Source organism: Ochlerotatus camptorhynchus, unplaced genomic scaffold (assembly GCF_037179485.1).
Source record: "Ochlerotatus camptorhynchus isolate MF236.1 unplaced genomic scaffold, CSIRO-AGI_Acam_v1.1 ptg000196l, whole genome shotgun sequence".
NCBI lineage: Eukaryota > Metazoa > Arthropoda > Insecta > Diptera > Culicidae > Ochlerotatus > Ochlerotatus camptorhynchus.
In genome coordinates this window covers 2,770,085-2,786,232 of record NW_027040686.1, presented here as the reverse complement: position 1 = coordinate 2,786,232, position 16,148 = coordinate 2,770,085, and the positions used below count along the sequence as shown (strand labels likewise).

General features: G+C 38.7%; 1 protein-coding gene across 5 annotated transcripts in view; it reads right to left on the bottom strand.

Moving 5' to 3' along the window:
* The window catches only part of Rbp6 (RNA-binding protein 6), a 1,960,266-nt gene that overhangs the window by 1,106,984 nt on the left and 837,134 nt on the right, over positions 1 to 16,148 (bottom strand). For 4 of the 5 annotated variants that reach the window (XM_065223773.1, XM_065223775.1, XM_065223778.1 and 1 more), the window contains one exon: positions 11,388 to 11,441. The exons of the other annotated variant lie outside the window; for it this stretch is intronic. In XM_065223773.1, the coding sequence (XP_065079845.1) occupies positions 11,388 to 11,441 (54 nt within the window). The remainder of the gene's footprint in view (positions 1 to 11,387; positions 11,442 to 16,148) is intronic. 5 annotated transcript variants of the gene reach the window in all.

Below are 16,148 nucleotides of genomic sequence, written 5' to 3'. Positions count from 1 at the left end.
CGCACTTGACTTGTGATTGATGCCATCATGATCTGCACAGTCGTTGGCGACACTGTACCGGTGAACTTATTCCACTTTTACCGCAGGTTTTCGCTTGACAATTGCCCAATATTTTTCGATCGGTCTGAACTCAGGGCAATTCGGAGGATTAATCTCTTTGGCGACGAAATTAACATTGTTTGCAGCATACCATTCTAGTACCTCCTTAGAGTAGTGGCATCTGGCCCAAACATAACGTTTGTCTTGTGTTGCCGAATGAAGGGTAAAATCCGCTTTTTCAGACACTTTTAAATGTAAACCTTCGACGTCATTGTGTGAGATGTGATGAAAACCTTGATTTTAAGGCCACAACTGCAGATTCCTTGCCAAATCATTAGTTTCCGAGCAAACTTATCAGCAAAAACAAATTTATATTTGGAAGGGACATCCCCACGACCAGTTGCCAGGTGAAATTTTCGTCCGGGGATTTGTTTATAATCCATTTTGACATATGCTTCGTCATCAAATTTCGACAAAACTCGTTCGTATAGTAATCGTACTCGCTTTTTGGCCACTAAATTTTGTTGCAGGGAGCAATTCGGACGTTTACTGGCACAAAAAGACTTATATCCTTCTCTTGAAAGGATGTTACGCACAGTGGAAAAGTTGGAATCGTATTTCTTTGCCAAATCACGTATGCAGACACCTGTGCTGCTTTTCACGTACCTCAACACCTTTCTCCTCAGCTCTTTGTCCCTAGGGCCACTTTTATGATAGATGCGCTGTGCTCTATCCACACTCAGAGTATCCTTGTAACGTTTGATTACAAGACTCACCGTTGACTTTGGGAATTTTAACACTTTTGCTTTTTGTTTGTGCACAATTAATTTTCTTTTTTCTCAAGTTCCATGATCCGTAATTTCGGGATGCGTCGATCAATCGAGAAAAACTTTTCACCAATTTCATCGTCAATGGAACATAAACAAATGTCTGTCAATTTTTTTTGATCCCAACCACCAGGGGCGCGGTGGTGTATTAAACCGTGCGTCCAGATTTACTTTGAATCGAGCTTTATCGGTTCTGTAAAGCTAATGCGATGCGAGCTTCCAAATAAACAAACACGATATGAAAAAAAAAATGTGGCTTATGAGTAACGAATAAACAAGCATTGCTGAATTTCGTTGTGTTCAAATTTTCTAGAAAAAAATATAACATGCATTAGTTCCTTTGACTCCGAGACCACGAAACAATGTTTTTCAATGAAAACCAAAATTAAAGTCCATATTCATATTTTCCTAAAAACTAGATTTGATAATTTTTCATTTTGCAAATCGGTTCAGTGGACAAAATATATGATTTAAAAAACTAAAAATTGTAAAAAATGCTGAATTTTTGGACCTTTTCTAACATGGTAAGGGCCACGCTAAGGTGAAATAAAAAAATAGGGATCAAATATTTTTCGATAAGGAACAAATATTTGCCCTTCGAGGAAAATATTATGGGGAACGTGAATAACTCAAGAACAACAATTGAAATGGCCCTAACTCCATTTTGTAATCAAACCTTGTGAGGCCATTTTTTCGCGAACCGAAGTCCGCAAAGGCAAACGAACATAATGAACAGGTTGGGGAAATTTTCCTCTACCCGATTGTGGTTTAGGTTTACGAATGAAGGATTCGGATCGCGAGAAAATGGCCTTACAAGGTTTGCTTACAAAATTGAGTTAAGGCCATTTCAATTGTTGATTTTGAACTGTTCTTCTCACCCTAAACCTTCGCAATAATGACTTACGTATTAGCTTGCTATCTGTACTTGAAGACAAATTCCTCTGCTACAAATTTGCTCAAGACTAGTCTTTCCTACTCGGAACATCCGGGGAAGAGTTTCCTAGGAAATTTACCAAAATCCACATTTCCCGGTTCGGCATTTCCCGGGAAACGGTTGTTTTGTATGGGGCTGTGTCATTTCACCGAAGGATGTTTCACCGAAGAACGTTTCTCTGAAGAACATTTTGCCGAAGGACATTTCGCCAAAGGACATTTCGTCCAAAGACATTTCGGGGTAATTTTCCGAATAGGTCATTTCGTCGAATTTTTATCATGAATCATGAAAGAACTGGAATCATTCCTATAAATCAAACATATTGATTATTTAGAAAATAACGAAATCAGTCCAACTAGAAATAACTGGTCATGTTTAACACTCCGAACACGATACTTCCGGTAAAATGTGTAACGGCAAACTTGCAATGTTTGGAAAATCATAGCTCAGCCATTTATTGTCTACTTTTAAATCTTTGGACGCCATTCGAAACTTTATTCTTGAAAGATTTATTCTGTATCAATTGATTTAAAATCTATCGTTAAATTGCTGAGCACTGATGTTTCAAACATCACCAATTTGACGTTACACATTTAACCAGAAGCATCGTGTTCGGAAGCATTTCTAACAATGTAATACATCGATTATTTAAAAATTTCTGAAATCAGTGCAACTCAAAAAAAAACTCGTCATGTTCAAAAGAAGGAAGCATTCTTATACATCAAAAATTTAAATTATGTGAAAATTTCTGAAATCAGCGCAACTCAAAAGAACTGGTCATGTTCAAAAGAAGGAAGCATTACATTTGCATAGCTTGCCAGGTTGATAAAATCGAACCTTCCTAATCTTTTTTCGATAAAGGGTGAAACGGTCAAAATTTGGTCAACATCAACTTGACGTATTTCTTTCAATTTTGCATTTAAAAAACCTGAACACCCCTCATTTTGAAGGTGTGTGTGTGTAGAATGTTGCTCCTATTTTGATTTTGGAATTCACTCTTCAGTTGTCAAAATGCCGTCCAAGCAAGAAGAGCAGCGTATCAAAATTTTGCTCGCGCATCGCGAAAATCCGAGCTACTCGCACGCAAAGTTGGCAAAATCGCTAAAAGTTGCCAAATCAACCGTTACAAATGTAATTAAAGTGTTTGGGGAACGTTTGTCGACAGCCAGGAAGTCTGGATCGGGGGGAAATCGAAAACCGGAAGCCGCTGAGACGACAAAGAGAGTTGCCGGTAGTTTCAAGCGAAACCCTAACCTCTCTCTCCGAGATGCCGCAAATAAGCTGGGTGTATCGTCTACAACCGTGCATCGAGCCAAAAAACGAGCCGGACTATCGACTTACAAGAAGGTAGTGACTCCAAATCGCGATGATAAACAAAATACGACGGCCAAAGCGCGATCCCGGAGGCTGTACACGACGATGCTGACGAAGTTTGACTGCGTGGTAATGGACGACGAAACCTACGTCAAAGCCGACTACAAGCAGCTTCCGGGACAGGAGTTTTATACGGCAAAAGGAAGGGGAAAGGTAGCAGATGTTTTCAAGCACATGAAACTGTCAAAGTTCGCAAAGAAATATCTGGTTTGGCAAGCCATCTGTACCTGTGGCTTGAAAAGCAGCATTTTCATAGCTTCCGGGACTGTCAACCAAGAAATTTACGTGAAAGAGTGTTTGAATAAACGTCTGCTGCCTTTCCTGAAGAAACACGGTTGTTCCGTACTGTTTTGGCCGGATTTGGCATCTTGCCATTACGGTAAAAAGGCCATGGAGTGGTACGCCGCCAACAACGTGCAGGTGGTTCCCAAGGACAAGAACCCTCCCAACACGCCAGAGCTCCGCCCAATTGAGAAATACTGGGCTATTGTCAAGCGGAACCTAAAGAAGACCAAAAAACTGCTAAGGGCGAGCAGCAGTTCAAGGCAAACTGGCTTTCTGCGGCGAAGAAGGTGGACAAGGTGGCTGTACAAAATCTGATGGCAGGGGTCAAGCGTAAGGCCCGGCAATTCGGATTTGGAAAAGCGGAAGCCTAACTGAATATTTTTCCTGAATTTCATACTAATTGAACTTGAAAAAGAAATATAATTTGATTTTTGAAATAAACGATTTCACCGATTTACACGCGTTTTCCCTTGACCAAATTTTGACCGTATCACCCTTTACTGGTTTCAAAATTTACTGAGCTTTGAGAAAAGTTCAAAACCATAGAAAATGGGTTGCTCTTCGACGAAATGACCCAGGTAAAATGACCCATTCGGCGAAATGACCTTCGGCAAAACTTCCTTCGGCGAAATGTTCCGCTCCCGTTTTATACAGAAACTAACAATAGACCACACCACCCCGTGAAATGCACTTATTTGATGTACCCAAGAAAAACCTATCAAGACGAGTCGATAGAAAATTCCGAAAAAAAAAGTTGAGAATTATTCCCGGAAAGAAAAACGGATAAAACTTGTAGTGGAAATACATAAAAGACACTTCCACAGGAAGCCAGAGGGTTTTTTTTTAGAAAATCAGAAGAAACTTGTAGAGAAACTGGAAAAAAATTTCGAGGCAAGGTAACAGAAATTTCCGGAGTTATTTGGAAGACACTTTTAGAATACATCTGAAGGAATTTCCAACGGAACTTTAATTTCAATGTAAGTACCAGGATACTTCCAATGAGTCTTCCGTAGGAAGTCAGAAGAAGCTCCCATTAGAGAACATGAGCTTAAGCATGATTGAGAAGATGCTCCAATTAGATATACAAAACAAATCCTACTTCCAAGAAGCCAGTAATACTTGTGGTAGAAGTCGGAAGTTATTTCCGGAAAAGGTTTGCAGCAACTTCCGTGGAATATTGGAAGACATTTCTGGAGAAACATGGAAAAACTTTCGAGGAAAGATGGATGATTGCGAAAGGTAGGACCCGATTTTATTCGTTGTATTATCATTAATTAAAAGAGACCGATTGATTGGCCGGCTTGCCATGGCGGAGGCATTCAACAATATTCATATCACAGGGACAGCACATGACAGAGAAACAATAACGAAAAGTTACAATATACAACATAACTAAGTGGGGACATCTGTCGGTTGGTACAGTAAATAGTATATGCTAAGGGTAGAGGTTGTAGTTGTCGCCTGCACGAACAATGAAAGATTCTTCCAGGGCAAGTTTCGGGAGGTTTTGGTAGAAACTTCCATGCAAAGTTGGACGAAGTTTCTAATTCTTAATTTAACGTCAGGATAATTGATTATTGAGATGACATTATTCTGACATGCTTCATTAACTGTTCAGCAGGTAACATTTGTATAATTGGCACGAAGATAAGAACAACAAAATCCAGACTACTATGTGATAGTGAAAAATGCAGTGTTGCCATTAAATCAGCTGATTGATTATTTCAGAAAGTTATCGGCTTCAACATCAATCAATAATTCAATCAATTAGTGGTCTTGAGCAAAGTTGTAGCTTACATAATTTTCTTCAATTACAGATAACAAGGTAACACGTAAATTATTAAAGCAAAAGGCTAGGACGAGATGAACTAAGAGTAAACTTCAAAGGGCCAGTGCAGTATTAAATCGCAACCTTATGAGCTCAAATTTTAGAAAAATTGTCAGGACCTGGTTTAGAACTAAATGAGTTTTGTGGAGCAAAATCGATATTTTGAACCACCCTAATGTCACTGATATAATGATTTGAATGGGGCTTGGAATTAGCAATCCATCCTCAGCGTACTTTCAAGACGCTCAGTACTTTCAAAAGCTATGTCGGCACCAAGATAAACCCAGAAGTAGGAGGATTGAGAGCTGTGTCTGTGGTAAGCGTGATTGCTTCTCACCCCAGCAAGCCTAGGCTCAATCCAAGTCGGCGCCGCCGGGATGTTCTGAGGCAAACAATCTCGGCGTCACATCTAAATCTCAACTCTAGATGCTCGAAAAATTTCACACTAGCAAATCAATCTACGAGAAATCTTCTTTCATTTCTCGCATCTATTTGCATCGCGCATCATCTTTTTGCAGGAAATCTTCAGAATCGTCATCAATCTTCTTTCTATCTAATCAGCGTGTGCGCATCTAACCACACCAAAACAAAATCTTTCCTGAATCGTAGATAGAGTCGTAAAATGAAAAAGGGAATCATGGGGGGTAGTCAATTCTATTAAAATTATAATAACCTGGTTTATAATTCTATGACTTCCTAGCACTTCTGAACTTGTGTCTCTGTTTATTGTTAACCATATAAGTCCTTCATTTGGAACTATATAGCTGGATTTAACAAATTCATCACCTTGCTTCACCCAGAAAAAAACATACATTAACGTTTACATGTAAATTTTTTTTGCCGATTTTGTATGTCATTATTAGTTACTAGGGTAAATGTTGGCTTCGGCACCCATTGACTGTTTTCGGCAACCAAAATTTAAACGTTAATTTCACTATGTTTTCCCATCAACGCACTTCCCTGAATGTGTCCAAACGATTGTTTTGCCTTTCAGCTTCAATCTGATTATATTTGAACGATCGAGCAATCCAGTAATGCTACATTTTTCTTCAAATAAAGCATACGCACTACAAAATGGGGTTGATTTCGAGTTGCCGATAATAGAACAGCTGGTTAACACGCAGTTCTAATGGGAAGGTTGCCGAAGAAAAAGAGGCTGCCGACAATAGTCACACTCACCTGAGAAGTTTGGAGCGTTGTAAAAACGCTTTTAAAACGTTTTGAAAAATTCTGTCGATTGGAATGGATAGAGAAGCAAGCAGCAGATGAATGTAAACAAACAGACACATCATATATGTGCGTGACGCTGAGAAAATGCTAGTAGAAGTGCAGACGTTGCTTAGATTGACGAGAATACGTAAATTCCCCTATATGTTAACTGTTCACAGCCCAATTTTGAAAGCGATACATATTGTTTTTCTGTAGTTATAGCAAAAAAGTGCACTTTGAGCATAATCAGGCATACAGGCATACATTATGGTGTGAGGAAGCTTTGCGTGGTCTGGTGTAGGAAATCTTGTTTAAATAGATATAATAATGACGGCAGACTCCAACATCAACATTTTGAAAAGAAATCTAAAGGATTCATTCCGTAAAGTTGGCATAGATAAAATGTTTATTTTTCAGCAAGACAACGAACCCAAGCATACCACTCACAAAACTTCTGCCTACTTTATGTATCAAACTATTGGAATGGTCGGCTCAAAGCCCTGACTTGAATCCCATTGAAAACTTCCTAGGGTGGTCCATTATAATCTGGAAAAAAAAGTCAAAGTTTGGAATTTCAATTGCAGATGGCTCGGATGGTTGTTTGAGGGTTCAAAAACACTTTCCCAAAATTTGAAGCAATTTGGATGATGAGAAGGTATTCTTCAAACGGCATGAAGATCATGGCAGCAGTGATGCGTGGTGTCAATAATTTCAATTGACTTTGGGTAATGCTCCAGCAATGCATTTCACTTCCGACACTGATATTCGTAATAAGCATGACATCAGGCGGAACGGCTTTGAATATGAATATCAGTAGGGAAAAGTTGAAAATCTTACTTTTATCTCTATGAATAAACTATTTTTTAGTTCTATTACATTTTGTTTTAAAGAACAGATAAGTTTTCTAATGATCAGCTGGCGTATATGAGTAAAATTTGCTGCAGAACTTTGAGTATCAGTAGGTCCCATTACAATATCAATGTCATTTGTACACTGACATGAAGCGAGTGACATTGATATTGAAACTGTGTGAACTGATGCTGGCATCAGGAGGATAGCGAAAATCAGCATTTTGTTTTATCTAGTTCGTTTATTTGTAAGGCTCAATCGCGTTAGCATTACGGAGCCGATAATTCATTGTGCTTTGTATGTAACAAAATTCACTTAATTCTATGTCTAGTAGGCGTGGGGCTGAATACTCGTGGATTACCTGAGGTTAGAAGGGTACATTGTCGAAGGTTAGGAAAAGGAGACGAGCTTGGGGGTAGGGTTTCGTTGTCTCATCAGAGCGATGTCGCCAGTATGAACGGTAGTGTGGTTCTAGATTCGTCTGGAGTTCGATCGGCTATGGTGAACAGTGGGCGACGATGAGACTCATCGAGACGGGGGACAAAACAAACAAAAACAAAAAACGAATTAAATTCTTATATTAGACATTTACATAAACACATAAATCGACTGCAAATAGCAGAGATCACGGGTACCCAACACGTCTCTGATAGAAAATCAGCCCGGTGCCGGTGGTTTAGCGTGTGTCTGAGTTCAATCCCACCAGAGATCTGAAGTGCAGGGATAGTCCGTGCAGCTTATTGGCTTTGCCGATGACATCTAAAGCATGGCATGGAAATTTAAATATATGCCGAAAACGTACATAAGACTTATGAGCTGTTTATACTTTTGCTAGTGTGCTGGTGTTAGTGTACTAGAACTGTACTAAAAAGTAATAAGCATAATCTAAACAGGGCGTCAGCAGCTACCAGCATGAGATTTAAAAAGCAACTGAAATTTGAGCTAGTTGGTTGAGCTGGTTGAGCTAGGGAATCAGCATATATGTAGACACCCCATTAAGTCTGAAGCCAATCAGGTTGAACTTGTCATTAATCCATCGAAACGAAGTGGCTCGAGAGAAGTGAATGTTAACCTCACACGATGAAACCCAGATGGTCGAAATGCTGATTTGCACGGTACTTCTAAGACAACAAAGAGACATGAACTGTGCTCATGGAGGACCAAGGATATCGCTCTGGGTGTTTGCAAAAGCAAGGTATTGCATACACGGTTGATGAGAGTAACTGACATTGAGTCGAATTATACTCAAAATTGCATAAAGTAAAGTTACTATGTGAATGACTAATAATTTTGCTCGATTTTTGAGGAAAATCGTGGAAAATTTTACTCATCCCCTGAGTTATCCCACTTTTTGCAATGTTGAGTTAAATCCGACTCAATATTGAGTTGAAATTGTGATGACTTTGACGAAGGATTTCCCATATAATTTTAAATTCTTATAATATATCAGCAAATTTATTGAGTCATTTTCGGTCGAATCATCATCCTCACAAAACTTAGCGGCATCTTTCAATCTTCTTTCAAGAACTTTGTCCAACATATCGATAGCCAAGCTTTCTAGTTATTCTTTCATCTTCTTTTTTTCGAACCGGGAGTCGAACTTAACCACCTCTAGCATGGTCTTGATTTGTAGCTGCACCTTTAACGGCTGAGGTTAGGGAAGCCCCAAACGTTATTCCTTCTCGCTCCTGAATCAGCATGCTTGATGGAGCCTCATTCGCCAGTCTGAAATGAGCCATCGAAGGTTGTAAATCGCTGCCCACTGTGGCGGACTAGTGAATTCACAGTCATTCAACTGAAAGTGGAACGATCCATATCTGTCCCAAGCTTTATAGCAAACTGATCGAACCTTTCATATTGGAAGCTACCCTGGAAGTCTCCAAATCAACGATGAGCTATACCAAAGTATTCTTCGTCAGTTGGTGCATCCATTCTAGGCCGAACCTGTACTCCTGCCCGACCATGCCAAACTCATCACGCTACTTGGTCCTGGTTCGATTGAAGTGCACCGAGCCATTGAATCGCTGCATGAGGACGATCTAATTGCCTCCAAACCGCAATTGATCGTAATGCACCGTCCCTTTGCTTCTCGATCCGATAGTTATGAAATCTACTCCGGCTGTTGTAACATCGCATTGTTGATTCAGAATTTGATGAATCTGATTGGTGAGTGATGAAAACCGAGTTTCGATGGAATCTGTCAGTTCCGCCATCGTTTGCATGAACTTCGCCTTGTGTACTTAGCAAGCACAGGTATGTAAATACTACTACTCACGAAAGACTATTCAATGTGTTGTTCAACTAGGTTTACTGGAAACCACTTGAGTAATTGTGAGTCGCTTTTTTTTTAAAGCCTTGTGCTTTAATTATGAACATGGCACTACCACAATGAACCATTAAACCAAACATGTATTTTTCTAGTTGGACATGTTTAACGTGAAATATCAGACTTAAGAGAACATTTTACAGGATAGATGAGGAGATGAAAGTATACAGTTGATAGTTCTGTTAGAGTACGGCAGTCTGAAGATTGTATACAGAAAGTAGAAAGCGAGCAATGGTCAATTTTGAGGAAGGTACGAATCGGATCGAGCATTCTGTTTACCAAACTCAGCCGTTGATGAAGGATGAGGGTGGGGTATTTCCACCTGCCACCACTGGCAAAAAGACAGGTCACTGTATGTGCTCCTGTCATCGGCAGCTTAACGATCTCAAGGAAACACGGGTAATGGAGGCACTTCTACTGTACCTTTAGACCAATGACCGTTTGATTGATGGTAAGCCCCCATCTGGGGATATGTACTTTAACTAACAATGTCAACTAATCAACTTCATGCGTGAAGTTAACGATTCACATCAACGGATGAGTTTGGTAAATCTGATTCGTACTTTCCTCAAAATTGGCCTTTACTCGGTTCAACTTTCAACTTATACAATTTTCACACTGCCGTACTATAACGAAACTCTATGCTTTTATCTCCAAACCTATAGTATAAAATGTCCACTAAAATGGTCAACTTTGACAAGTTATAACTTTGTTCTCTTAAGATCAATTGAGCTGAAACGTTCGCCACAGAACTACACATATGTTCAATTTTACGATTATAATATGCTAAATTTTTGGAAGCATCGGTAGGAAAGGGAGACACTAGATGAAATTGTTCAAAATAATAACAGTTTTTGATTTGAATTTTTATGTAGTGCAAATATATAAAACATTTTTAAATATTATGTACATTTGGTAATTGGGTGGGGATTGTTAGAATTTTGAGAAATGTAAAATTTGAAATCTCAAAACTGAGCTGAAATACAAATTATTAGTACTGCTATTATTTTGAACAATTTTACCTACTGTCTCACTTTCCGGCAGGTGCTTCCAACAATTTAGTATTTTGTAATCGTAAAATTTAACACATTTTTAGTTCTGTGGCGAACGTTTCAGCTCAATTGATCTTAAGAGAACAAAGTTACAACTTGAATGGAAGTCGACATGCGCTGCTTTTATATTGAACACAGGTGTATATATTTATCGTTGACGTGTCATGCTTGAAATTTTTCGAATAGCTGCTTCAGGAAAACCTGCCTGCCTTGCCTGTTGAGCAGCACACATGATTTATTTTTTCGAGATAGTGATCAGTACCTTTCATCAGAGTTTCTGAAAGTCTCAGGGTAGAACAGAATTAATGTATCAACTTGCCAAGCTATTAATTAACGATTCGATGCATTTAAGGATCCAATTTTAGAAAATATGAAGTGTTCTGCTGCATTCTTTTGAAGAATGATAAATCACTTTTCTAAAAATTTCGAATAATTTTGCAAAACTGTTGTTCTTCATAAAAAGCCTTATTTGTTCTCTTCCATCGAGCATTTCCTGTTCAACAATAAATAATTTAATTCAAAACGACGTCAAGATCAATTCCAATGGCAGCAAATAGCTAAAATGTCATCAAGGTGAAAGTCGAAACCACGAAACCATAATAATTTTCCATATTTAAAATACAATCATTCAATTTCAGACCACATGTGTTGATATGGCACCTACCTTGGCCTCGAGTACAGGGGAGCAGAGGAGTCAGCCAATCCCATCGCAGACGAGCTGGAAAAGGAGGAAAACGATTGTTTGGTTTTGGATTTTTCTGCAAATCACGGTAGTTCGAGAAATGGAAACTAGGCTTTTGTTTAGTAAAGTTCATAGAAAATAAGAAATTTTTCGGCATTCGGAAGCAATAGTATCAAGCAAAAAAAGGGATAAGACTTGAAAATCAAAAATGAAAAATTGCAAATTCGTGGGAACAACGAGCGGGAGGATCACACCACGTAAGACCAAGCAATACATCAAACGAAAAAGAAAGTAAAAATCGAATATGTGCGTGGGATTTGTGGAAATGCCTTCGCAAAAAAAAATATGATGATAAGCAAACAGTCAGTCACTGCCTAAGACGAGTTTGTTCTAGGAGGAAAAGCAACGAAGGGAGCGGAAAAAAAAACGGGAGTACGTCAAAAGTAAATCATCATGGATGGTGTTACAAACCAAATGGCGTAACTGAATCTTTGGGTGCGGGAAAGAAATGAGAATAACCTCATCAATCATATGACTAAAATGAATTTTTCCGCTAAGGTTCGATACTTTTGCGCTGTCGAAATCGAGTTTATGTGTGGGGAAGATTTCCGATTCCGGTACGCCTCATTGCTCTTCGTGGTAAACTTTTGCAGCTTTCGGTTGTAGGTTAGGAGGAGACAAATCGGTTCGCTTATCACTTGAAAATGTAAATCCCAGAAAATCGCTTGATATGCTTCCGTGGTTTGTTTGGTATTTGTTTATTTAATTTAAACTTTTTTCTTTTCGTTGGTAATATAGGCGAGCTAATACTCGCATGAAAGAGAGCTAACATTAATTGAGGTAAATTCATGGTTTAGGAACCCTACTTAAAGTCACATTAGAAATCTCTCATTCATTTTACCGATACATTCTTCTGACACACATAATCTACTACTGAGACAGTTAATAAGAGATACAAAACCTCCCCAGGGGGTGTTGAAAACAGTCACCCATGTAAAACCGAACAAACAAATTAACCTGAACTGTCTATAGGGGATAGTTATGCTTCTTTTGCGAGCGTTTTGCCGGCTCTCAACTTAGTGTTCTCGATGGAAGTGCATTACAGTTATTAAGTTATTAACTGAGAGCTGTCTATGCCAACCAATGCATGAATTTATATATTTGTGGCGAGCACAGCATATCCAACCGGAATGATTTCCTCAACCGGACCGGAAATCGAACCCACCTTTATTGACTAGGCTATCTTAGGTCCTAAAATACCTCAAAATACCTAGGGTAGGCACACTTTTGTTCAACTTAGGAATGGCAAAACATCGTCAAATATTGACCGGTTTTTCATTATTGTTTTAGAGGCATTGAACTGAGAAACTTTTATTATTTAATATCCAAATTTATTGGTAAATAATTGTAAAACCTTATAACGTTCTTCTTTTCAATTCTACTACTATTGTTTTACTTTCACTTTCACCATCACTTAAAAAACCAATAACAGATACATATTTCCCTTACTACTTGCAAATAGATTAGTTTTGTTTAAAGTGAAAGTGAAAGTAAATAATGGAAATGAATTAGTGAAGGTGTAGGTGATGTAAAAGATGCAGAATTGAAAAGAAAAACAATGCAATAAGGTAGGGTAAATAGCTCTAATGTTGGCCTTTGGATCTAAGATTGGGCCCGTAGCTAAAAATCTGCTATTTATCAATTGTATTAGTACTAATGGATATATTTGGTCGCTATTGAAAATTTAGTCGATTGCTGAATTTATGTATGGGCCCTAATTAGGGGCATTAAGGCCGACTTTACATCAATTTCCCCTATATTATTTAATGGTATAGCCAGGGAAACATCCATGGTCACCACAACTGAAGGTGTTCCGGGTTTCTGGAGGGCATATCTACTTGCTAAACTTGTGATGAGATTTGTTTCAGTATGCCGGTTAAAATTCTATATTTTTAAAGGGGAAACACACATTTATTGCAACACATTGAATTTGCTCTCAAATTTCTAGTATTTATCAGATAAAAACCAAATTTGTAGGGTGGTTCTATACATATATTTTGCTCAGTATACATAAGTTATCAAGCACATCTTCTCCAAGACGACTATTCTATCACCAAACCATAGTCACAGTTCATAATCCAAGTCAGCGACCTACACCATCAGCATAAACAGAGTCCAGAGACCAATCGATCTCACCACTCGATCACACCACCCATCGGTTCAACATCACCAGAAGTGCACCAGATAGCATATCGTCAAATCAGCGTAAACAACCCACCGAGCATCGATACCAACGACACGTAGATCGAGGAGTCAGCATTAACCGGTCGAAGTCCATCGGTTGATTGAGAACATCAGCACCAGCTACGGAGTCAGTCACGCGCCTCGGTGCTCAGCACGGAAAACAAGATCGACGGAAAACAAATCAAGGGAACAAAAAATTATTCTCATAACTCAAATGGAATCTGAATCTAAAGATAGTTCTCAAGGATTTCTAAAGCAAACTCTATTGTGATGGGTCTAGCGTGGTCCTGGGCATTCCAAATGATTACCTCTGAACTGTTCTTTGAATTCGCATGATAATTGAGGAATCGCATAATGGATTTTAAACCAATTTAGAAACTGGCAACTTCCCCAAGGTTACCCGAAACATGGCCGGATGTGACCAGTGTGGTCCTGGGCACTCCAAATGACTACTATATAACTGGTTAACGAATTCTCAGGTGATGATCGCATGATAAATTTTGACGCTAATGAGAAACAGGCCACTTTCCCGCTAGTACCGTTACATGGCCAAATGTGGACAGGAAAAATCATAAAAAAATCAGAAAAGATCAGAAAACTTCTGGAATATTCTGATAACTTCAGAGAAAATAAGTGAACTTCAGGAAAATTCTGAGAACCTAGGAGATGAACATCAAATTTCACGTTAATTCTAAGAACTTCGGAAAAAATCAACATACTTCACGAACATTCAGAAAACTTCAGAGAAAATCAGCAAACTTCTGGAAAATTTTGAAAACTTTGCAGAATATCAAAAAATTTCAGGAAGTGAGTTAGAGAAAATAAGTGAACATCAGAAAAATTCTGGGAACTTCAGAGAGAAAAAAAAAGCGAAAATCAGTGAACTCCAGAAATTTTCTGATAACTTTAAAGAAGTCTAGAAATCCTCAGAGAACACCTTTTAATTTTTAAAAAAATTATAAGGGCTTAAGATAAAAATTTTGTTTTGTTTTGGAATACCGTTTTCCAGTTTTTAAGACGGCTATTAAACAAGAGAACCTGTATTTTATAATCCTACAATTCTGCATTCGTTGAATTAAAATCCTTCTTTATTAAAGGCTGATTTTAAACTGCTCCATGTGTCAAAAAAAATTACTGCAACTGAAAGAGAAATGATTCAGCAAAAACAAAGTCAAGATTTTGAAGAAAAGTAACGTATACATTAAACAAATTGACTGAATTTAACGATTTTTCTCGCGATTACCCTGCCACCTGGTGGGGAATCCACCTATGCATTGCCAATCATAGCAACCCTGTTGTGTACAGAAAAAAAAAAAAAAAAGCGTTATCAGTTGATTTGCAGCAGCCATGGCGAAAACAGTCAAGCAACTACGCTCGATGGTTTGTTCGTATTGCCAGATCCACCCCAGAGCAAAGCAAATGGACATCGTGAAGCACTTCGTGTCCACCGGATATAGCCGATCCGGCATTTACAACATCCTCTCCCTTTCGGAGAAAGGCGAGACCGTCGAACGGAAGCCTGGTTCCGTCCGCCCGACGGTGCTGAGCGGCCGTAAAGTACAGCAGAAGCTGAAGAGGAACACCGAGGGTAAGGTGTAAACCGACCAAGTATCTGGACAAGAATTACTTTGTTAGGCGGACGCGTCAGTCGAGGCCGGCCGTGTCTGAGTAGCAGGCAAACACTCAGTAGGAGCGGCTGAAGGAGCTGGTGAGAAATATCTTTCCGATGAAGCGCGACGTCGTGATCGTGGAAGACCGCCAACCTTCCCGACGTCCCCCAGCTGCGACCGATAGAAAAAATTTATGCGTACCTCAAACGGAGGAGAAAAAATTAGCCAAAATCTACTTTAGAAAGGTATATCACAACTTCGAATTCATTCTGATGAGACGTCTATGAGTGGTTTCATATAAACCGCGCAGTTCTAGGACCAGATTCATGAATTGGACACTTCTACGGATGCTTTGGATCTTTCGGTGGGCTATTACGTGGTCCCCAGCGTCCAAATTCAGGTCACAGCTCTGAATTTATTCTGATAAGACGTCTACGCGAGGTTTTGAAAAAAACCACGGAGCATAACTTCAAGAAAAATAAGAGAACACCAGGAAAATTCTGAGAATGTCAGAGAAAATCTTCTGAACTTCTGGTATGTTCAGGTACATCAACAAATTTCATAGAAGATCAGCAAACTTCTGAAAACATCTGAGAACTTAAGAGAAGATCAGAATACTCCAAGTATAGTCTGATATCTTCAGATAAAATCAGTAAACTTCAGGTAAATTCAGAGATATTAGGAGAAGATTAGTAAATTTCACGTTAATTCTAAGAGCTTCATAGAAAATCAGCAAACTTCAGGAAAATTCTGAGAACTTTGGAGAATATCTGAAAAATTTATGAAAATTCTAAGAACTTCGGAGAAAATGAAAAAAAAACTCCAGGAAATTCTTAGAAGTTTAGAGAAAATCAGTGAACATCAGAAAAATTCTGGGAACTTCAGAGAA